The sequence below is a fragment of the Lagenorhynchus albirostris genome, chromosome 9 (assembly GCF_949774975.1).
Source record: "Lagenorhynchus albirostris chromosome 9, mLagAlb1.1, whole genome shotgun sequence".
NCBI classification, from domain to species: domain Eukaryota; kingdom Metazoa; phylum Chordata; class Mammalia; order Artiodactyla; family Delphinidae; genus Lagenorhynchus; species Lagenorhynchus albirostris.
This window is the reverse complement of record NC_083103.1, coordinates 7,408,638-7,431,020: the sequence shown is the minus strand read 5'-3', so window position 1 is coordinate 7,431,020 and position 22,383 is coordinate 7,408,638. Positions and strand designations below refer to the sequence as shown.

Genomic DNA, 22,383 nt, shown 5'->3' with positions numbered 1-22,383 from the left:
CCCAAGGTCACAGATCAGGGCCTTGGGGGTCCATCCTGCCCAGCAACCTCCCTGAAGTGGTGTCCTCCCTTTTGGGATGCAGTCAAGGTGAGGTGGGGGCAGGAGTCCTCTGCCTGGCAGGATGTGCCTGTGAATGAAGACACTTTAGTTGGTGGCCCCCAACCCCTACCCCCAAAGCCCAGCAGGCCCTTCTGAAGACCCCCAGGCAAGACTAAGTACCTGGTCCGGCAGAGGCAGTAGCGGCAGCAGAGATGCTGCCACTCACTCAGGAGTCCTGACCCCCTTACCCCACGGCTGGAAACTGAGGCCCAGGGGCTAGAAGGGACTTGCTTGGGTCACTCAGTGGTTGCCTAGGTCCCTTCCTTTCTTGCTCAGAAGGGCTGGGCTCGGGAGCACCCCGGGGCAGAGAGGCTGCAGGGGTCTGACCACCCGCGGGAGGCTCTTACCTGGGTGTCTGGCTGGCCCTCGGGGCACGAGGAGGAAGTGGGGCCACCCTGAGCCCAGCGCCTTTTGAGCTGTTGGCCCAGCCCCTGGCTGCAGTTAATGATTATCCTGCCGCCTGTCAATACGGATCACAAGTGAGGTTCAAAGGGCATGAAGCCCTGGACTGTGCTCGGGCAGGTGGGGCGGTTCCAGGAAGAATCAGACCGGGCCCCCCGCCTGCCCCTCCGCGTGGCATCAGACCCCAGCCATCAAAGCCCCTCTCCCCCGTCACTGCGTGACCGTGGGCAATGAGGACCCTGGGGTCCACCAGGACAAAACTTCTGCCCTGCTCACTTGGTGCCCAGATCTCCCTCACCGAGGAGGGGCCACCAGGCACACAAAGGAGGAGTTAGGGGGCTTTGCTGACACCCCAGCACGGTGAGGGTTCTCTACGTCCATGCCTCTTAACCTGGGCCTCAGTTTCTTCACAGGCCCTCCCATCTCAGCCCAGTGCTACTGGGGAGCGGGGCGGGGAGGGGCATGATCAGAGCAGCCCTTTCTTCCTTGTTCACAAGAAACAAGGTACGGGCTGTTGGGAGAGGGGGTGGACAATAGCAATTTCCCCATCCCATGTGAACTTCTGTGCAAACATCACTCTCAGGACCCCTTCCAGCCAGAGTGCTGCCCCCAGCGCCCCTCCCCCTCCAGCGGCCTGGAGCTGGGACCCCAGGGCAGAGGTTCCAGTCACCTGAAGAGCTTCTGCTAGGGAAGGCAGCGGCAGCCTTCAGAAGGCCCAGCCTTCCAGGAACGGCATCACTGACCCTCGTGGTCCCTGGGTCAGCTGGGCAGGGATTACCGGGAGGGACCTGAGGCTCAGGGACCAAGGGCGTGGCCTCAGGTCACAAGGTCAGAGTCTGAGCCTCCCAGGGGCACTCCACAGCTCTACCCTTTACTCTGGTCCAGCGTCCTCCCAGCGCACCTCACACCTGGCCCCAGGTAGGGTAGGATCCTAAGCTCTTTCAGGCATAGGGCCAAGAAACGTGGTCTGGGTGAGGTGGGCTTCAAGGACCATTCCTCCTCCCCCCTCCACCCCATGCCAGCCACGCCAGAAGTGGGGCCAGGGTGGTGGTCCCCCGGGAGTGTGGCGAGGAGCCCCCGGCGTAGCGGCAGGGGAGCCGAGGGAAGGAGCGCAGAGGTGGGCAGGTGACTGGGTAGGTAGGAGCGGTGGGTAGGGTGGTGGTGGACTGTTAACCTGCTGAGTGGGCGGAGAGGCTGTGGCAACCTCTGGTGGTGACAGGGGAGGTGCTGGGTGCAGAGGTGGGGATGGGCGAGTCACGGTCAAGGCTGAGGCTGGGCAGTGCAGGTACACAGGATGGGGGGGCTGGCGGTGGGCAGTTTATTCCACGGCATGCAGACACTGACCCACACACTCAAGGAGCTTAAAAATACATTGAACCACGAGGTGTCCATTCCCCCGTCTCCCCCCGAGACACAGAAAAACGCTTGGCTGATCCAAGAGCCTCCACCCTGGAACAAGGCAGCAGTGTGGGCCCGGGGGTGGGGTGGGGTGGGGGCAGCGTCCTTTCTCTCCAGAGGAAAAGCGCAGAGGCAGGGCCGAGGGCCCAGGCAGGGAGGCTCCACTCTCACGGCGATTGGCAGTGGGTGCGCCAATCAGGGTCCTTCCCAGTCCCTCCCCTGAAGGCCTGGCCCGCACAGCTGTGGGCCCCAGCTCTCGGGAGGCGCGGGAGCAAGTGCCACTGGGCGGGCTGGGCGGGGTGGGCAGGCCGCGCCCTGGGGTCCCGGGCGCCTGGGGCTCAGTCCCGGGCCTCGTCCAAACGCCACTTGAGAGCGTGGTCCTTGTGCGCATCAGGGAGGATCTGGTTGCGCATCCCCCCCAGAAGGCTGGACGTGGCCTCTGTGGCTAGGATGAGGGGCTTCACCACCGTTGGGGGCAGCTGGCGGATCACGCCCCCCACAGCGCCTGTCAGCCCCTTCTGTTCATGGCCCCGAGACGCCACCTCGCAGATGGTCTGAGCTGTGTCCAGGATGCCCTGCGGAGGTTGGAGGTCAGTGCCGGGGTCTCTGGGGGAGGGCCGGGGGGGGGAGGATGGGGAAGGAATGGGAGCAGGGCTGGGCCTCGTTACCTCTCGAACTGTGTCGTAGGCCTTGGCCACGCCCTCCCGAAGGTCGGCCGGCTGCTGGCCCTTCCGCAGCCTTCGCACAGAGCGCTTGTCCTGCAGGGAGCGCGAGATGGGCGCTGCCGGGGACAGGATGTCATACACCGTCTCGGCTGTGGCCTGGGGGAGCACGGCGGGCACCAGATGAGGAGAGGGGGCCTAAGCACCTACGACCGGGTGGGAGCCCACCCCCCCAAACCCTGCGTTCCCCGCATCCATGCTTCACTGTGCTGCTCCTGGGGTCCTGCCAAGCTCCCACCACCCAGGCCAGGGGGCTGCAGGTGGACTGCATGCCTCCTGAGGGGACTCTTCTAATGTCCTCTGGACCCACCCCTCTCCTGTTGACCACCACACCCGGCACCCTGCCCGCCTGTGGGTGCCACAGATGCAGCCCGAGCTCAGCGCACGACCTTCCTCCTCCTGCTCCTTGCCAGCTCCAGGGGCGGCCCTGGCGGAAGCCTGGGTTCCCCTGACCCATCCCCACAGATCACTAAGCCATCACTGAGTGTGACCCTCTGCCCGCTGGTTCCTCTGTTCTCTCGCCCCCAGTGTCACTCCCTCCCCCCCAACCTCCTCACCTGGCTGTCCTACACCCCAGCTAATGCCTTGGGGGTGGCCCTCAGATGCCTGCTGATCCCTCCAGCCTCCTCTCTAGAGACCCTGCCCCCACCCCCCAGTGCATCTGCAAGCTCACTCCTCACCTCCGAGGACTGGCCACAAACGCCTTCGCCTCCTAGGACTGACCACAAACACCTGCCTGTCGGCCCCCTCTGCTCCAGAACCCAGGGCACTCAACTGCAACTGCTCACAGGATAACCCCTGCCTTCCCGTCTGGGCCTGGCGAAGCGTGAGGCCTGACTGAACCAGGGCCAGTCTCTGGGCCTGTTTCTTTGTCGGTAAACAGAGCCAGCCCCCTTCCCTCCCCTTCAGGACACAGCCATGACCAGAGACCCAGTGGGCTCTAAAGCCTGGGGGCACTCACCCTCCCACATGGGAGCCACGGTGGGCCCCAAGCCAGTCAGTCGGCCTCTTTTCTCCGTGACTGTTCCTCGAAAGATACCACATTCCCAGGTGGCCTACCCTCGGTAGAGCTTTGGGGATGGAACTGGGCCCCTGCATGGCCTGGACGCTGGGGGCCCACTCACCTGGATAGCCTGCACCAGCCGGTTGCTGAGTTCTAAGGCGGCTGAAGCTGTGGATGAGCCGAAGGAGGCAGCCCCCCGCTGCAGCCCCCGCATGAGGCGCCCATCCTTCCTGTACTGCTCGATGGGCAGCCACAGCAGGTCCCGGAACCCTTGGACTGGGGGACGGGGTGGTCAGAGATGCCCAAGGCTGCCCCCACCTACCCTGCTGTGGGAACTCTTCCACCTATTCCCAGTAGCGGCTTCTAGGCTGCCCAAGAGTATGGCATTTTCAAGAGCCCCCAAAGTCAGATACTCACAGAGCTGGACAACAGAGTGCATGGGGCCCACGCCCCCCAGCAAGCCAGGCAACTGGTTCTTCCGGATGTCCTGCAGCCACTCGTTGAGAGCATAGCCCAGCACCTTGTCCACACCCAGGAGCCTAGGAAGGGGAGAGAAGAGGAGGGTGGGGTGGGGCAGAGCCACACGCTGAGGGGTCACAGGGCCAGGAGGACCCAAGGCACCCCAACACTCCCCACGGCTCCACCCAGCCCCGTACGGAGGGATTGACTGTGGCCATTTCACAGAGCAAAACTGAGGTCCCAGAGGGGTGATGTCTTGGCCAAGGCCACAGCCAGGAACAGAGAAAGGGCCCTGAGAGAGGCCTGGAGGCTCACCCATGCCGGCAACACAGGCGCTTTAGCTTCAGCTCGGAGCAGTTGAGCTGGGCCAGGCCTATGAGGAGGCCTGCGAAAGTGCCCTGGGGAGGGAGGAGGGGTTGGAGTTTACGTGATGGGACCCAGGGACCCGGCCAGCTCACAGGAGCCACTAGAGGCTGACGGTAGCCGACGGTGCCTGGACACAGCCCTGGCCCCCTGGCCTCCAAAGAGCGGGCCACACCTGGGCAGAATGGGGACCTGATAGCCCGCTTACCACCTGGTCCATGGTGACGTGCTTGCCGTGGTAATCCAGCCAGATGGGCACCTCGGACGTGAAGCGGAACTCCCTGGGTGGGGAGTGGGGAAAGGGGTCCTGTGGTCACTGGCCTGATCCCTGCAGCCTGGCCCGGGGCCCCCAGCCCAAGGCCCTACCTGAAGTAGATGGGCTGCTGCTCAGCAGGGGAGGCGCCGTGTCTACCGCCTGCGGCCTCCTGGGAGCTGGTGGTCTCCACACCCTCGGGTTGCCCTTCCTGGGGGCCGCTGGGCTGGACTGGGGCCTCAGGGTGAGCTGGAGGAGAGGCGGGGGACAGACCAGGGATGGGCCCAGGCATGGCTGTGAGGCAGGAGGCCCGGACCCTCCCCTCCCTGCCCAGCTGCTCACCTTCAGTGGAGGTCTCCGCCGGGACCACAGGGTTGATGCTGGCCGCCAGGCTGGTGAAGAAATCCCTGAGGAAGAGTAGAGCATCCTGCCGGGGGAAGGAGCAGGCCAGCTTCAGAGGCCTGGAGGCAGTGGGCTCACCTCAGGCTCTGCCCCCACGCAGCCCACTCACCTGATCCACGTTGAGCCGCAGGGGCAGCAGTGAGACGCGGAGACAGCACTCGGGCCCACCCAGGTTGGTCACGGGGGCCACGTGCAGCGCTTTGATCTTGAGCTGAAGGCAGAGGGTGAGCTCAGGCCCCCGGCCCCCACTGCTCCCCCAGTTGGTCCTGCACATGCTGTTCCCTCAGCTAAGCCCGCCTGGGCCCCGCCCCCCTCCCAGGCTCACAGACACCCGGGGTCTGTATGTGTACATGCATGTGTGTGCGCGCGAGCATGCGTGTGCCCTGCTCAAGGTGGACCGTGCGGAAGGCCTGTACCATGTTGGAGTGGGTGCGCCGTGGCATCCGCTCACTCGTGTGTAAATACAGGAATTTGTTGATCTGGGAGGAGGCCAGCCGGTCTCGGACCTCGAGCTCCTGCACGATGAACACCTGGCGGGACAGCGGCTGCTCCTCGGGCTCCTCGCCGGGGGCTACGGGGCCTGGCTCTGCCGGGTACACCTCATGCTGGAAGCTTACCTGCGGGGCGGACAGAGGCCTGAGCGGCAGGCAGGGCTGCACAGCGAAGGGGGCTCACCCCAGGCCCCTCCTCTCCCAGCCCAATCTCAGTCCTACAGTGGCTGCCACCTGGACGCCTCCACACAGCCGTGCCACAGGCACTTCAGACGCCCCACGGCCACGATGAACCCTGACTGCCTCCCGAGAATCCACCTGCCCCCGATCTCCCAGCCTTCCCGCCACCCGAGTGGCACCTGTCCCCCTATGACCCTAAGTGCAAACGTTGGTTCGGTCCTCCCGCTGCAATCTCTCTATCACCACAGCTGTCAGTTTTGCTTCCTGAGAACATCTCTCCAGTCCCACCGCACTTCTGTCACCGCCACAGCTGCACCTGGTCTCGGAGCTGCCGTCACCCATCCCCTGCCCGGCCCCCCTGCTCGTCCCCTCCAGCCCCTCTCCACCCACCCAGAGGGATCTTTGTAAAGCGTTTGCCCACCCACCTGGCGCCCTGCAAACTCCTCACTGTGGCCTGGCGAGGCCGTGCTTCCCCCTCCAAAGCCCGCTTTCGGCCCTTGCCCTTGACCTGGAGTACACTGGCCTCTCTCCTGCCCCTGACAGGTCAAAGCCTCCCTCACCGGCGGGTTCTCGCCCCAGCCTTGTCTCCCCCTCACCCGGCGCTGGCATTGTCTCCCCCTCACCCGGCGCTGGCATTGGCTCCCCGGCCCGTCGGGTGTCCGAGGAGCCCCAGCCACCACTCTGAAGCACATCCCCGAGTCCTCTCAGCACAAGCGCCCTTACCAGCTCAGGGAGTGGGTCTGTGTGGGCTCACTCTCAGTAAGCGGCACTTGACCTGCACAATTTCTCAGGTCAGCCCGGCCTGCTCTCTCCCTCACGCACATTCAGTCCAGCAGCCCAGCCCGTGGTTCTTTCCACCGTCCCTCTAGTAAAAACCAAAACCATCCGTGGTCTACAGGGCCTTACGCGGCCTGGTCTGGGTTGGATCTCTGGCCTCGCCTCCTACTGCCCTCCTCCCTCCTCAGCTGCAGTCTCGCTGGCCTCCTTGCTGCTCCCGGGACACGCGAGGGATGCTCCCAGCTTGCGGCCTTCACGCTGTGCCCTCTGCCTGAAAACCTCTCCCTGGCTCACTGTGGCCTCACATCTTTGTGCAAAACGGCACATTTTCACGAGGGCTTTCCGGCCCTCCCCAGCACTCCCTGTGCCCCCTCTGTTTACGTTCCCTGAGTGTTTATCACATCTGAGCGTCTGTATATATATAGTCTTACTGGGCTCCCTCCACTATGATACAAGGGACAGGAAGGCAGGGTTTCTGTCTGCTTTGCTCATCACTACATCCAGCATCTGGAACAGCATGGCAGCAGCTGACCTAGTACAGGAGCAGGGGCCCGCAGGAGTTCCCGTGGAGTGAGTGCTAGCTGAGCAGCAGGGACACGAGGGCCTGTCCCGGTGCCCCACCCCGGCTGGCCTCACCTTGCTGAGCTGGATCTCCATGAGGACGTGGTGCTGCCTGCCACTGCCCCCCTGCGCACGCCAGGAGTTCTGGGGCCGGTTGGGGCCGGAGCAGCGAGAAGGGGAGCTCCTGGGGCCTGTGAGGCCTGCTCTTGCCCTGGGAAGAGGAACAAGGGACACGCTGACTCAGGGGAAGCCCCTTTCCTCATTCCCTCCCATCACAGCAGGACTTTCAGCCTGGGGCAAGAGACCCTCTCCTGGGAGGTAGGCGGGGCAAGGGAAGAGGAAGAGTTAATAAGGCCAGAAGGTGAGGATCTGGCTCAAGGTTACCAGCTGCTGAGGGTCAGAACTGGACCCCAGCCCGGGCCTCATCTCCTGGGGGCCCCACTGCCACAGCTGCCACCTGCGCCCTCTCCTTCTCACCTGTGTCCGGGATGGGGGCCAAAGTCTCGGCCCCCATAGAGGTGCCAGACGAGGGAGACCTCACGCAGCACCACACGACTGCTGGGCACTGGGAAGTGGGCAGGTGCCCGCAGCAGGTCTGTGCTGCCCAGCGGCTGTGAGAAGTGCCCGTCCTGCACTATGATGGGGTCTGGATGCAGCTGTGTCACCACAGGCTCCCCATCTTGGGGCTGCAGGAAGGAGGCCAAGTGAACATATAGGCCACAGAAGCTTTCCCCAGTCCAGGCCACCTGTTTATCCCTCATCCTCGCATCTCTCTCCCTTTTTTCACAGAAGATGATTCTCACGGGCAATTATCCTGAGGAGCCTGAGTGCCCCTTGCTCCTGTCGGCCCTGTCAGGTCTGGCTTGCGTGTGACAGTGAGTCTGGACGTCATTCCCACTGGCACTTGGGGGCCAGGAGGCCAGCACCGTTGCAGCCAGGTGGTTCTCCTCATTCTCCCGCTACCTGCCCTGCTCCTATCCCTCCCTACTCTTATTTATTTATTTATTTATTTTGTGGTACGCGGGCCTCTCACCGCTGTGGCCTCTCCCGTTGCGGAGCACAGGCTCCGGACGCGCAGGCTCAGCGGCCATGGCTCACGGGCCCAGCCGCTCCACAGCATGTGGGATCTTCCCGGACCGGGGCACGAACCCGTGTCCCCTGCATCGGCAGGTGGACTCTCAACCACTGCGCCACCAGGGGAGCCCCCTCCCTACTCTTGAATGTCCCAGTCCCTCTGCCCAGGACTCCATGCCTTGTCACTTCCTCTGGAAATCCGTCAACTCCTTCAAAGCCCAGAGTGAGGGCTGCCTCCCCAGGGACCCAACCCCACTTCCCCACTGATACTGACCACCTCCTGCCTCTCTCACAGTGGGAGCTCTAGAAGGGCCTAGAACTGAGCCACCCTCTTCCAGGCCCCTGCCCAGCCTGCCCACCACACACCAATATGCCCAGGCCAGGAGCGTCAAGGATGCAAAACTCATCGCTGTCCAGAGTGTCTCCATCCCCCTCCTCTTCCTTCTCCTCTTCTTTGGCCTCTGAGTGGGACCCCAAGCTGCCAGTGGGGGCCCCAACCAGGGGCGAGGGGGGCTGGGCCCCACTCCGTTCACCTGGGAATAGGTAGACTGACACTGGAGAGGCCTGAAAGAAGGGGCTCCCTGTGGGGGAGAAAGAGGCTGGCTTAGGGCGATGCCCGATGTGGGTGTCTGATTGTGTCTGCCGGCCGCAAAGCAGCCTGAGCCCACCTGAAGCCTGGGCCAGCTCCCGCAGGCTGCGCTCCGTGTCCAGGAGGGCGTCGGTCAGGTCCCGCTGGTTGATGAGGGCTGTCTCCACTGGGGGGCATGAGGGCAGGGAGGCAGGGCTCTCCGAGAGCTGCGCCAGGCAGGGGAGGACTGGTGAATGCGTGTCAGGAGGGAGGGGGGCCCCAGGGCTCCCCCATCACCAGGTCCCTGGCGGCCATGGCGGGGAGGGGGCTGGGCAGGGCTCTGGTGGCCTGTACGGCCAGGCCTCACCTGTACCTTCTGGCCAGCGATCTCCGTGGGGCTGGGGGGCCGGGGAGGGGGGTGCAGGTCGCCCTCACTCATCACATACTGGAGCAGGTTGACCAGCAGGGCGCAGGAGTCAGCACAGCTATGCACGTGCATCACATTGTTGGAGCAGCGCAGCTCGAAGAGTGGCTGGCTCTGCGGGGTTGGGGGCGGGTATCAGCCTGGGTTCTAGCCCCACCAGACTTAGACAGGCCTGGGCCAGGTCTCCCCTGGGGCGGTCAGCCTGGGGCGGTCAGCCAACTGCCCTTTGAACACATGGGCAAACTGAGCCTAGAGAGTAAAAGGGGCTTCGCCCAGGGCCGCCTGAGGAAGCAAGAGCGCACTCCCGCGTGAGGGGCTCTGAGCGCCGTCTCCAGTAGGCGGGGCCTGGGATCTCCCTTTTACAGATAAGGACACTGGAGACCCAGAAAGGCTGACTCCTGAGGCCCTGCTTTTTCGTAGCTACAGCTGCCCTCTGCTGGCAGGGTTCATGGGGAGGGATGTCCACCAAAGGTCTGGCCCTTCCCAGGAGGGCCAATACCACAGGGAAGGACTGTCAGTGACTGGGACCTGAGCCCGGGCCCAGGGAGCAGAAACAAAGAGACGGTGCGTGGGGAAAAGTGATCCCCCGAAGGCTCCCTTGCCCCGGTCCCTGCTCTGGCTCTGGGGGACCCTGGGCGACAGCCACACTCACCAGTTTGTCCTCAGTGCTCCCCTTCCAGGTTTTGATCACGAGCTCCAGAAGGTCGACGTCCAAGACACAGACATAATCTGAGGCAGAGGCAGGAGAGGCTCCCGTTGCCTCCTCCTACCCAGGCCCCGGCCCCGCTGCGAGAATCTAGGGTTTGTCTGGGTGCAGCCCTTGTGTGCGTGCACGTGTGCGTGGGCGCTGAGGACCTGGCCAGCAGCTGGGTGAGGACAGCGGGCTGCTCTGGGTATGGCCGGGGGCCACAGCCCCTCAGACGGGAGGGAGCCCAGTCCAGGCCCTGCCCACCTCGCCGCAGATCCAGGGTCTCCATGTCACACTTGTCGGACAGGTACAAGGCGGAGTCGTCGAGGATGAACCTGGGGGGGAACGGGGCTGAGAAGGGCCGGGAGCCACTGCAGGCGGCAGCTCCGAAGGAGCTGGCAGGGGTGGGGCTCGCTCATAGAGACGGGCAGCGGGGGCACCAACAGGGGGTCCCAAGCCCACAAGAGAAGACTAGTGCTGGGTCTTCTCTGGCCTCGGTGTTCTTGTCTGTACAGTGGGGAGACTGGGCCTGGAGTCTTGTACCACAGGCCCAGACAACAGGCACTCGAGGCAACCGGGCAGCATTTCTCTTTCTCCAAAAACTTCCAGCTTCTCCACCTCACCTGGGCCTCATAGCAGCCCTGGGAGGGAAATGTCCTGTTTTCCCCCTACAGCCTGCATTGTTCTTTTAAAATAAGTCCTTATTTTAATGGCAACCTAACATAAGCTCCTTTCAAATATTTAAAAAATATAGTTAATCCCGAATTCTGACAAATGCACCTTATACGGTCAGCCCTCCATATCTGCAGGTTCTGCTTCTGAGGATTCAACCAACCGCGGATCAAAATACGTTTTTAAAAATCCAGAAAGTTCCCAAAAGCAAAACTTGAATTTGTCATGCGCTGGTAACTACTTACATAGCAATACATTGTGTTGGGTATTATTAAGCGATCTAGAGACGATTTGAAGTACATGGGAGGGACTTCCCTGCTGGCGCAGTGGTTAAGAATCCGCCTGCCAATGCAGTGAACACGGGTCCAGGAAGATCCCACATGCTGCGGAGCAACTAAGCCTGTGTGCCACAACTACTGAGCCTACACTCTAGAGCCCGTGAGCCACAGCTACTGAGCCCACGTGCCACAACTAATGAAGCCCGTGCGCCTAGAGCCCGTGCTCCGCAACAAGAGAAGCCACTGCAATGAGAAGGGCACCACAAAGAGTAGCCCCCTGCTCGCCACAACCAGAGAAAGCCCGCGTACAGCAACGAAGACCCAACGCAGCCAAAAATAAATAAATTAAATAAATTAATTAAAAATATATACATATGGGAGGATGTGCATGGGTTATATGCAAATATTGCACCCTTTTATATGTGACTTGAGCGCCCCTGGATTTTGGTATCCACGAGGGGTCCTGGAACCAATCCCCTGTGGGATACCAAGGGACAGCTATACATCTCCACCCTGTCTTTTCTATGAAGCCACACGGAGATGCATACAAACACACCCCCAAAAATCTTAAAAAAGAAAAGAAAAAAAATATAGTTTTATATCTATATATAAATATTGTACTATGGCATTTCCCCATATTTGTCAATGTTATTCTTAAATTTGACTTTAATGGTTGAGTGGGCCATGTTTACTGACTGAGGTCATAATTTGGGGGCATTTAAGTTGTTTACAAGTTTTGACTATTTTGAATTATACTACAGAGGCCTTATATTCTACCTTTCTTATCCTTCTAGCCTAAGGACAACCACCAGAAGTGAGGTGATCAGGTCAGAGAGCTCAAACACCTTTAAGGCTCTGATTTGAGGGTCTGACTGACCCTGGGAAGGTGAAACCCAATCTTGTTCCCCAGGGAGGGATCACCTAAATGTCCAAAAAGGCTCAGACTGACCTGAGGATATAGAGCGGGTACACAGGACCTGGGGGAATGGCAGCTGCAGCCAACTTGGGGTGGGATGGACGGGGAGCTCGGGTGGGGGAGCCGCATACCTGAGCAGGAAGGTAGAGGTGTCCGTGACGATGTTGCTGGAGAGGGTGAAGGTCTCAGCAGTGACAAGGACACGTACAGGGAGGTAGAGGGGCCTGGAGGGGTGGGCCACATTTGGGTTGGGGCAGGCTCCTTACACAGGGGCCCCAGCCCCTGGCCCCCAGCCCCCTGAGCCGGGGTACCTGTAGTCCACGGCACAGGAGAACAGGTGTACATGTAGGATGGTAATGACCGTTGGAGGCAGGTAGCCCAGCACTGGGTCATCCAGGACATCTAAGAACTCCAACAGCTTTGGGGGCCAGAGTGAAAGGGACAGGGGAGGAGGGGGCCTCTTTCTTCCTCAAGCCCCCCAACCCCAGCACAGCCCTCCAGTTGCTGCCCATCAGCTGTCTGTCACACCCTTGCCCAGGGGCTCCACCCAGAAGTCGGCTCCAGTCCAAGGTCAGCTCTGGCCCAGCCCACGCCCCCCACGCGACCCTCCCTCACCTGGGAGTGCCAGCTCTGCTCCGGCAGGGCCATGTGGTGGCGCAGGGTGGCTCTGTGCAGCCGCAGTGTCACCAGGAACTCCTGGGGGCAGGGCACAGTCAGCATGGCGGCAGCCCAGCGTTCCAGGCACCAGGGAGGCAATGGCGCTGGCCAAACAGGTGGGCCAGAAGCAGGCGTGGCTGTACCTTGACGTTCCTGTGAGGGTCCAGTTGGATGCGCACCGCGGTGGACAGCATGTGGGGGCCCCGGCCCTGGCCTTTGCGGCCCACGCCTCCTTGCTCAGTCATCCCTTCCTCCGACGGGTAGATGGTTCGGGCCAGCTGGGCCGGAGGAGCAAAGGTGGGCAGCTCCAGGCGACTGGGCAGCAGGTAGTCATCCACAGCCGCTGAGGAGGCATCTGGTGAGCCCCCTGCCAAGCTGGCTGGTCACCCACTCCATCCAGGGCACATGTCCCTCCCAAAGGAGCACCCCTCCCCATGTACCCTAGAGACCCCACGGCGACTGGCCGCCAGCCCTCACACCTCGGTGGTACAGTGTCGCCTTTTCAGCTTCCAGGCAGAAGTAGCCGAGTCCCGGCTGGCCTCGGTACTGGCAGACGCTGAAGATGGTGCCTTGCTCCACGTCCAGCACCAGCTCCCCGTGTGTGGCCTCCAGCCGCTTCCCGCACTCGTCCTGCAGGCAGCGTGTGGCTCAGCCTCACCAGCTACACTCAGCAGCCCCCACACCCTCAGGGCGGAGGGCGCCTCTTGGAGCCCGGGCCTGACTAGCGTCGGCTTCAGCCCCTACCCAGAGCGCGGGAGGTCCGGAGCAGCACCTTCTCTTTTGCCAGAGGGGAAGGGTATTCCCTGCCCTGTCTATCTCCGAGCATCAGATGGTGTCCATTCGGGCCCCTGGCATAGTACCGTACGTACAGCAGGTGCTAGTAAGTGGCTGACGGGGCGTGATGGGATGGGTTTGGGGGCATGGGTGGGTCAGTGGGTGGCGGGTGGGTGCTACTGGCTGGACAGGCCGCACTCGGCCCCCGGTGGGGCCTCTGTCTCCCACATTCCCCACTTGGAGCTGCTCACACCGGCCTTGTTCTCCTGCCAGTGGGGGCTCTGGAGTCAGGGGCTCACCTCCCCTGGGCTATGCTCACCTTGGTCTCACAGTGGGCCGTGATCCGACCCTTTAGCACCGTCACCAGTGTAGAGAAGGTACTCTGGGAGTGAGGGCTCTGGGACTCAAGGGCAAGGTGCTGGGGGGTGCCTGATGCCCCCGCTGAGAAGTGGGTGTCCTCGTCGTCCGAGTCCGAGTCTGGGGGGAGATCAAGGAGCCTAGTGGGAAGGAGACCTGGGAGGGCGGCCCCGGCCCCAGGGCCCCACCAGGGTGCCCCTCCTACCCAGCTTGAAGGCAGACTTGCACATCTTGAAGCTGTCGTGCCAGAAGCCCGAGGCATCTGGGAAGCCAGAGGGGCGAGTGGCAGGCGCGGGGGTGGGAAGCAGGTCCGCGGGCTCCCACATGAGCAGGTCATTGTTGATCCTGAAAGGGCAGTTGGACCACGGCGGTGAGGGAGGCCCGGCCCAGCCCCTTGCCACCCCCTGCCCTGCCCACGTCGCCACCTGTTGTAGAGGCTCTCGTAGACCTCCTTGCTGGGCAGGAAGACGTGGGCGCCGGGCAGGACCACTTCCACGCTGCAGCGGGACAGCGCCAGGGCCCGGCTCTGAAAGTTCCTCATTTCCTCAGGGTCTCCAGGAATCACCATCTAGGTGTGGGAGCAGGGAAGGGGATGCGAGAGATGTCAGGGCCTGCTGCCGGCCTTAAAATCTGACCCAGGTCTGCTTCCTGAACTCCTATCATTCATTCATTCATCCACATGAGCCCTTCTCTGCTGGGATGTATGACAGCCATCTTGTCTGAGGCGCTGACTGCATGCAAACCCTGCTCCAAGGGCCTCGTTCATGTTAACCCCTTTATCCTCACGACAGGCCCATGAGACAGGTCATTATACCCACTTTCCAGGTGAGGAAACTCATCCGTAGGTAACTCTCCAAGAGGTTAGACAACTTCCCCAGATGACACAGCCACTGAGTGGCAGAGGCTGGATTCGAACCCAGGTCGTTTGGCCCAGAGGCCAGGCCCCTAACTACCTCTCACTCAACCCTCATCACCTTCAGAGAAGAGGATCCTGAGGCCCAAATGTACCCTGCTGATAAATGGCTGATGGGACGGGTCATGATCTTCCCCATCGAGGGCCCGTGTCCCCCAGGCGCTGCCCTCACTCTTGGGCCCCCTGAGACTCCCCACTGACCAGAGACAATGGAAGAAATGAAATTCTCACTGGTGCTGGTTCACATTTTCTGGTGCCCCATGTGGTCTTGTCCCCCTGACCCAGAGCCACCAAGTGGCTCCCGTGAGACCCAGAAGGCCTTGGACCTCACCTCTTCCGTCTCGTACATGGTCCTTTTGGAGGAGAAGGGGGAGGGCTCAGGCTCCCGAAGCTCGCACAGATTCTCGGCCGACAACTCCAGCTCCTCTCCCTTCTCCGGGGTCACTTCCCACTGTGCGCCGAGCTGGGGGTTCAGGGTCACCACTACCCTGCCAGGGCACAGGCCTGTCACTGGCCTGCAGGGCCCCCCAGCCCCTGGTCCCAAGTGGCCTCCCACTGCCCTCAGTAGCAAAGCCCTCCCCTCCTGTCTGCTCCTCCCAGAGCCCCAACTTACTGGGGCAGGAAGTACTTGTGCCCAGGGCTCTTGGGATCCAGGGCTTTGGAGACCCGCAGGCAGGGGACAGGTGGCTTCTCTCCATCTTCGTAGGTGACTGGACGGGATGGGGAGGGACGGGGGGTTGTCACTGCCACCTTTCCCCATTTCTTCCTCAAGGCCAGGTGGGTCAGTGGGAGCACCCCCATGACAGCTGTGTTTTATTGTGTACAGACCCGTGCCCTCCCTCGCGCCCACAGTCTGCAGCGGCCCAGGGATAAGCGGCCCACTCTGCCCGCTGCCCAGAGGAACCCTGGGATACCCAATGCTGGTGCCTCACGAAGCAGATGAGGTCTGGACCAGGGTCTGCCCCCATCGTGACCCAGTCCCTTCCGTGGCCCCAAGCCCACCTCTCCTAGAGGCCTGAGCCCCCTGCCCAAGGGGTTGTCTCCTGGGGGGGCTCTTACCATGGAGGTCGGAGCAGGTGAGTTCCAGGCGGGTGGGGGCTGGGGGGCCAGGCCCACTGCTCAGCTCTGACCGGAACTGGGGCTCAGTCAGCTCCAGGCGCAGCTGCTCAGCCCGCACGGCCCCGCCCACCCAGGGGTCCCGCTCAGGCCGCAGGTCAGCAATGGGGAAGCGCAGCTGCAGTGTGGCCCGGGGTGCCGAGAGCCGCACCACTGCATGCTGCTCAGCTGCTGGCGGGGGCTCTGTCTGTGGGAGGGGGGAGTCAGAGCTGCTGCTAGCCCCCCCGCCCCCACCCAACTGTGGCCAAGAGCCAGAGGGCCCACGGCCTGCTCTCCACCCTGGCTGCGCCTCTTACCAGCAGGCCAGCCGGCTGCTCGGGAGGGGGTGTGGTGGCCTGGTACAGCAGGGCAGCGAGCCGGTCCAGGGCCCCCAGCTCCACATCTGCCTGGAAGTCGGCCAGGTCCAGGGCCAGTTCTGAGTGACAATGGCAGGCAGTTGGGCGCCGGGGCCGGCTCTGAGGGTGAGGGTGCTCAGGTCAGCGAGGGCTGTGGGGTGGGTGAGGGCAGGATGGGCAGGGCTCCCCTTGAGCAGAAACAGAAAGGACACAGAGCCCCCCAAAGCTGTAAGGAGAAGAGCTTGGGTGAGGAACCCAGGGGACCTTCACCGCCTGCTCGGGGCAGACAACCATGCCCGTTTAACGAGAACCACCCAATACTTACCACCTCCAGCCCTGGAGGCTGGCAGGGGTTTGCCAAGATGAGCCAGGAGAATGGCTCATAAGAGAATGGCATGTATATGGCCCGGAAGTACTCGAGGGCTCCGGGATGGGGAGGTGTGCTCTGGTTTGAGCACAGGTAAGGCGGGTGGAGGGTGGGAGCAGGGAGGCACCAGGGGAGGCCGGTGGGGGGCAATACACCGTGGGAAACAGCCAAGGGCCCCGGGCCTGGAGCAGGGCGGGTTACCTTGGGCAGCCGGCGCAGGGTCTGCGTGTGGTGCAGGTGAGCACAAGGCTGAGCTGAGGCCTGGGACCGCAGGCTGCTGGGGAAGCTCAGGACCTGGGACGGGACAGGGAAGACAACAGGGTCAGGCCGAGCCCCCAAGCCCACCCTCACCTCTAGGCCCTGCCGTGCACACACTGGCTCTCAGCCCTCACCTCTGTGTACTCGGGCTCCGGAGTGCCCCTGGGCCACAGACACTCCAGCACCTCGAGCTGCCCGAAGTGCACTTCCGTGCTGGTAACCCGCCGGCCCCTGCTTGTCCTTAGCTCCCAGGAAAGCTGCACAGCGGCACCCGTTAGCCTACGGGAAGAAGCTGGGCATCAGAAGGTGGGCTTCAGGGGCTCAGAGAGTCCCCTCTAGTTCAGGCCCGCCTCGGGCTTGTACCGGACGTGGCTACAGGGACAGGCCCTCTGGAAGCGCGGTCGGAGATGGCAGAAGTCATGGGAGCCGAAGGACCCATCCTTGGTGGCATCGAACTCCGCAAAAAAGTGGGTGGTGAGGTCAGGTGGTCCGGAAGACGGGGCAGATGTCTGAAGCAAGGTCAGGGTCACACCCCCCAAGGTCATCTTCAGCAGCGAGTCGGGGCGCAGGGTGTTCGAGGGGGGTGCAGGGGCTGTCTTGCCTGAGAGGACAAAGGCTTCACCAGAGGCTCCCCAGAGCTCATAGGCATCCCAGGTAAAGTGACAGTCAGACAGTGGCCTAGGGGCCAGGAGAAGCCCTGGCCTAGCTGGATCGTGACTCTGGCCAGGGGCTTGGCCAGGCAGGGGTGACGTGAAGCCTTATTATGCCAGACACTGAGTCCAAGCTCAACTCAACCCGCTCAAGGAAGCTGGAAGAACTGCAGGTGACGAAGCACTTACTACCTGACACGTGCGATCTCTCAATAAACATCAGCTCAAACGTGCAGCCTGGCAGGGTCAGATCTCATCCCTTTTTTATGGAAGGGGAAACTGAGTTTAAGTGCTCGGCCCAAGGTCTCTAACTCCAAAACCCAGGTTCTGTCCATCGCACCGCCACCTCCCCTGAGCGTTCCCACGGAACCAAGTCACCAACGGTGGACCTCCAGGCAGCGCTGGAGGCCTCCCACATGCACGTAGCAAAGATGACACCGGCACCAAGCCTTCTTCCAGCTCTTCCTGCCCCTGGAGAACTCACCGGTTGGGGGGCCCTGAGCAGAGAGCCGGCGGGAGGCCATGTTGCTGTGCACAGAGGCGCCCAGGTCTACATCGGAGAGGGAGAGCTCAGACAGGGCCGAGGCCACGCTGCTGGTGAGACCCGCCATGGAGAAGAAGAGGTCTGTGGGCCAGGGGAAGGGGGTCAGAGGCAGCCGGGCTCGGCCCCCTGACTCCTGCGCCCACAGTAGACACCCCGCCCATTGCTGGCTCTGGCTCCACACCCACCAGTGCTCTCCAAGTTGACAAGGGGGTTCGAAAGGGGGTCTGAGCTGAGGGGCTCAGCTACGGTCCCCGCCTGCAGCTGCTGATTCAGATCCTGTTCAATCAGCCACAGATCGTCAGCACCTAGTGGGCGGCTCTTGTTCAGCTTGTCGACCAGGCCCTCGGGGTCTACGGGGGAGGACAACTCCTTGTGTCAGTCCAGTCTGGCCGGTGCCTTCCCAGCCACCCCACTCCCTGGACCGCCCAGAGGTCTCACCTGCAAGGCTCAGTGCGCCAAGCAGTTCCTGAAGCTGCTGGAGCTGCCGTGGGGTCAGGAGCAGGTGCAGGGAGCCCAGCTGCCCACACACCTCCAGCTGGGGGTGGAGGAAGCAACCATGGAGCCTACACCAGCCACTGCCGCCACCCACGTGCCCTCACACTGAGGAGGTAGGACGCCGGTCGCCAGGCTAAGCTCTGCCACCAACTAGCTGTGTGACCCTGGCTCCAACTTGACCACTCTGAGCCTCAGTTTCTCCACTTGCCTAGAAGGCAGTAATTTCCCCCACTCAACGACCCCGCTCTGTCCCAGGGAAGATCAGCATTGCTGAGGAGGATTCTGAGATGGGGCATAATCCCTCCTCCCCAGGGGCCTGGAGACCCACCTTGGGGCCTGGGAAGGCCTCATTTTGCTTCAATTTCACCGTCAGCTCCAGGCACCCTGAGCAGCTGCCAATCTGCAAGGGAGGCTCTGGGGGTCCTTCCTGGGAGACAAGAAGACATGGGAGGGGAGGGGTTGAAAAGATGCAGCCAAAGACGGTCAGAAGGGATGGAGAGGGAAAGATGGGTCAAGGGCCAGAGAGGACAGGGATTAGAAGGAGAAAGAGACGGTCGGACCAGAGTCGGCCCACCTGTGGGCGGAGCTCCTCGAAGTGCAGGCGGACCCCCGCCAGCTGCAGCAGCTTGTGGAGGAAGGCAGGGGGCTGGTGCACGTCCACGGGCGGTGCCTGGCTTGGGTCTCGCACGGCCTCGTCGCAGTACTCTAGTCTGGGGAGTGTAGGATCAGCTCCTGCCCAGGCCGCCCTCTCCCCACACAGCATTCTGTTCTAGGAGTCTGGGGTTAGTGAAGTCTGGCCTGCGGAGCCGTCCCATCATAGCCAGGCCATCCTGGACCTCCATGGCCATTGCTCCCCAGACCCTCAGCGTGTCACCTGACCCCGGGGGCCCAGCTACCCTAGGCCTCTACCACTTGGCCCCGGGACACCACTCCAGGCTCACAACACAGTTCGCCGCCCGCTGCCCTGGCCACAGCCCAGGCCCACCCAGACTTGCCCTGACACTTCCCAGGAGCCCAGGCTGGGGGTGCAGGTGGGGCCAGGGCCACTCAGCAGCCCCTCGCTCCCCCTCTCCCTCACGCCAGCGCCCCCGCTCAGCCCGCCCCTACCTTTGCACGTGGGCTTCCACGGCCACGCCACGCTCCCCAGCACCGGGCGGGTGCTCTACCCTCACGACAGTGTCCAGGAAGGTCACCTTGATCCTTCGCAGTACTGAGAGGTGGGGAGGGGTCTCAGGTCAGGCAGGCAGCAAGGGCCAGACAGAGCTTCCCTGTCAGGCGGCAGGGTGCTGTCTGAGGCCTTTGCCCTGCGGGCCACGGAGGGGCGACAGTGGCCGGGCGGGGCCTGCTCACCAGTCTCAATGGTCTGGGCAAACATCTCCAGTCCTTCCAGGGGCTGTGGTGGCTCAGAGGGCTCGGGCAGCCCATCCCACAGGCACTCCTGGGCCAGCTGCATGCTCGTGGTCATGCACGAGGCCCAGCTCTGTGAGTCGGCAGCCCCCGGCCCTGCAGGTAGGAAGAGGGTCTCAGGGCCGGCAGGCCCAGTCAGCTCCTGGGTGTCCAGGCCCACTTGCACCGCCTTCTCCCGCACCCCCACCCCTACCCCCGCCCCAGCTTTGCTCTGTCCTCACCCGGGCCCTGGCGGGGCTGTAAGGTGAGCTGGAGGCCTGACACGTGCACGGTGCAGTGGTCGGTGAGCAGCGCGGCCCAGGGCACGGCCACCTCGATAGAGCCCACGAAGCCTTCCACCAGCTCCAGTGGCGACTCCATGGACTCCAGCACCTCATTCACAGACTGGGAGCAAGCAGGAGACAAAGCCAGCTCAGGGAAGCCCCAAACCCAGCCGTCTCGCTGGCTGCTGCACTCCTTGCCTGGCTGTTCCACCTCGGAGAGCACCCTCACTCCCCCTGTCCGTCCACATGCTACCTACAAGATCCTACCTTTGCTCAACCGATCCCTACTCTTGGCTCAACTGATCCCTACTCTTGGCCCGTCCTATTACCGTACAGTCCAACGTGCCCAGTCTTTCAAACCAGAGGAGGGCAGAGCTGAAGGACAAAGAGGAGGGAGCCAGGCAGAGGGGATGGAAGGCAGGGTTTCAGGCATGGGCACAGCACATGCAAAGGCCTGGCAGAGGGAGCAGCAGCCCACATTTACCTGGGCGAGCGTGGATTAAGGGGAGTGTCCAGGAGAGGCAGGCAGGGGGCTGACCTGAGCTGGAGGGGGCCCCCCAACTCCAAACACTTGGGGTAGCTGTACTCTCCCTGAGGCACAAGGCTAGAGCCCCTGGTGACAAATAGGGGAGCAGCCCCCCCACCAGTCTGGAAGCTCCCTGAGGGCAGGAGCCCACCTGCCTTCTCTGTGTGACTCCAGGTGCTCTGTGTGGTGCCACCCAGAGAGGGCCTCAGTGAACACCTGTTGGATCCCTGAATGAAATACGCGGCAGAGCCAGAGGGCCCACAGACAGCGCGTGCAAATTCCTCACCTACAGATCCACAGATGGGGAAACTTGAGGCCTAAAGAGAAGGGACTAGCCTAGTCACCCAGTGTACTATGGGAACTGAGACTGAGACCCAGGCACTCGGCTTCTTTGGGGGTCTGCAAGGGAGGGGCTGCAGGCGTGGCAGCCTGGAGAAGGGCGGGCATATTGGGAAAGCACTTGCATTCCACCAGGGCCCAACTCCTCCCTGGAGGCCGGGCAGGAAAGCAGCCTAGCTAGGAGCCAATTCAAATCCCCAACCAGAGGGCAGGGCGGGTGGAAGTATAGAAAGGCAGCCTAGAGGTCTGGGCCAGCCTAAGAGGCTGAAGTCAGAGGTCAGAAAAGGTCTCCCGCACTGGGATTCACAGGCAAGAGGTGCCACAAGTCTGGGCTCAGGGCTTTCCGCCTGCCCCACGTTTGCTCAGGAAGACCTGGTCTACCCTAAAGCCCAGTTTCTCCTGCCCAGACTGTATTGAAGCCAGGCACCCTGTCTGCTCCCCCAGAAAACTGCGAAGCCCCTGTCCCCATGCCCACCCCTGTTGCTCTGGACTGGAGGGTTCACCCAGTGCCAGCCCTGGTCTGACGCCCCTAACTGGTGGCTCCTTTGCAACTTCCCAGGTCAGCTGAACCGTGAGACACAGCTCCTCACTGCCCCCAGCCGCAGGCCTCTGACCCAGAGCTTATTCCTCTCTGCTTCCCCAGCATCTCTCTCGTCTCTGCCCAAGGCCAGATCTCTCCACCTTTCCTCAAGGGCTTTCCTCTAGGTGGGGATGCTGATGCCCAAGCTCCTCCCCAAACACCCATTCAGTCCATCCCACTCTCCTAAAAGCAGGAAGTAGGCAGCGGTGGCAGTCACACAACGTGTTGATCAACAAGGGTGCTGACGCGGTTGTTGACATCCATATCCGGAGACGAACGCCACCCACCGAGCCAGGGTCGTGGGGTCAGGAGGTCAGGGCACCTTTCCCACAGGTGCCCAGAGCAGGGCCCTGGACCCCTGCCAGACTTCCCTAACCAGCTGTGTGCCCCAACTGTCACTTCCCTGGCCTGGTCCCACCAGAGCCCCCTAGTTTCCGAGGTTCCTCCTCACCCTCTCCTTAGCCCCTTGGCACCACGCTCAACTCAGGCCCCCAATTTGATACACTAATTCTGGCATTCTCCAGACAAGTGACATCCTGCTCCCCAGCTTCAGTTTCTCCTCCTGTGAAGTAGAGGCAGGGGCCCCTTCTGTCCAGCTTCTGGCTCTGGAGGGGATCAGCTGACCCCTGGAAAGGGCCGGACGCCCAAGGCCTCTCCACTCCGGTGCCTGGTCCCCTAGTCCGACCCTTTCGCAGGGAGACTCAGGATGCTGCGCCCCCCAGTCCGACCCTTCCAGGGCTCGGGCCTGGATCCTCACCCAGATCTCCAGGTGTATATCCCGCAGGACAACGCTGCCCTTGTACAGATCGAGGCTGAGCTGGTCCAGGCTGAGGTGCTCCTGGAAGAAGTGACCCAAGTAGTGGTGCAGCAAGTAGCGGCAGACCCGCTCTTTCACACAGTTCGACCACGGCCATAGCCATCGTGACATCTCGGAGACTGCCGGGCCCGGGCCGCCTCCACTCGCCGGCCGCCGGCGTTCCCCGTCCGGTTGCGCTGTTCACTAGAGCCCCCGGCTCACCCCGCCGCTTCTCTTAGCGCCAGGCCGCACCCCCGGACGCCTGACCACGCCCCC

The 22,383-nt window shown here is 62.5% G+C and overlaps 1 protein-coding gene across 4 annotated transcripts; it reads right to left on the bottom strand.

Annotated features, from left to right (window-relative positions):
- Nucleotides 1–1,797: 1,797 nt before the first annotated feature.
- ATG2A (autophagy related 2A) lies at nucleotides 1,798–22,383 on the bottom strand. Of its 4 annotated transcripts, none has more exons than XM_060158739.1 (41): nucleotides 22,069–22,383; nucleotides 19,825–19,987; nucleotides 19,547–19,699; nucleotides 19,304–19,406; nucleotides 18,771–18,906; nucleotides 18,525–18,623; nucleotides 18,140–18,236; nucleotides 17,887–18,051; nucleotides 17,642–17,782; nucleotides 16,871–17,108; nucleotides 16,642–16,786; nucleotides 16,451–16,543; nucleotides 15,844–16,002; nucleotides 15,491–15,734; nucleotides 15,045–15,141; nucleotides 14,763–14,919; nucleotides 13,944–14,086; nucleotides 13,724–13,863; nucleotides 13,481–13,638; nucleotides 12,867–13,017; nucleotides 12,531–12,730; nucleotides 12,346–12,426; nucleotides 12,042–12,148; nucleotides 11,862–11,954; nucleotides 10,129–10,199; nucleotides 9,829–9,905; nucleotides 9,120–9,290; nucleotides 8,853–8,979; nucleotides 8,551–8,717; nucleotides 7,588–7,796; nucleotides 7,186–7,321; nucleotides 5,518–5,718; nucleotides 5,211–5,312; nucleotides 5,042–5,126; nucleotides 4,813–4,948; nucleotides 4,655–4,727; nucleotides 4,399–4,481; nucleotides 4,042–4,163; nucleotides 3,746–3,900; nucleotides 2,568–2,720; nucleotides 1,798–2,474 (listed from the first exon to the last, which is right to left on the bottom strand). In XM_060158739.1, exons 1-41 carry the CDS (start codon nucleotides 22,237–22,239, stop codon nucleotides 2,238–2,240), a joined length of 5,739 nt encoding a protein of 1,912 aa, XP_060014722.1. In that variant the 5' UTR covers nucleotides 22,240–22,383; the 3' UTR covers nucleotides 1,798–2,237. The 4 variants fall into 4 exon arrangements, with proteins under 4 accessions (XP_060014722.1, XP_060014721.1, XP_060014723.1 ...); XM_060158738.1 differs by having other exon boundaries at nucleotides 8,551–8,765; nucleotides 22,069–22,382; XM_060158740.1 differs by lacking the exon at nucleotides 19,825–19,987 and having other exon boundaries at nucleotides 8,551–8,765; nucleotides 22,069–22,382.

Excerpts from the sequence above, each read along its gene's own strand:
- ATG2A (XM_060158738.1), bottom strand. The coding sequence starts at position 22,239 with ATGTCACGATGGCTATGGCCGTGGTCGAACTGTGTGAAAGAGCGGGTC. Across the intron at positions 14,087-14,762 it reads CCATGTACGAGACGGAAGAG|ATGGTGATTCCTGGAGACCC; the intron begins GTGAGGTCCAAG and ends TCCCACACCTAG. Across the intron at positions 7,322-7,587 it reads GGCCCCCATCCCGGACACAG|GGCAAGAGCAGGCCTCACAG; the intron begins GTGAGAAGGAGA and ends TCCTCTTCCCAG.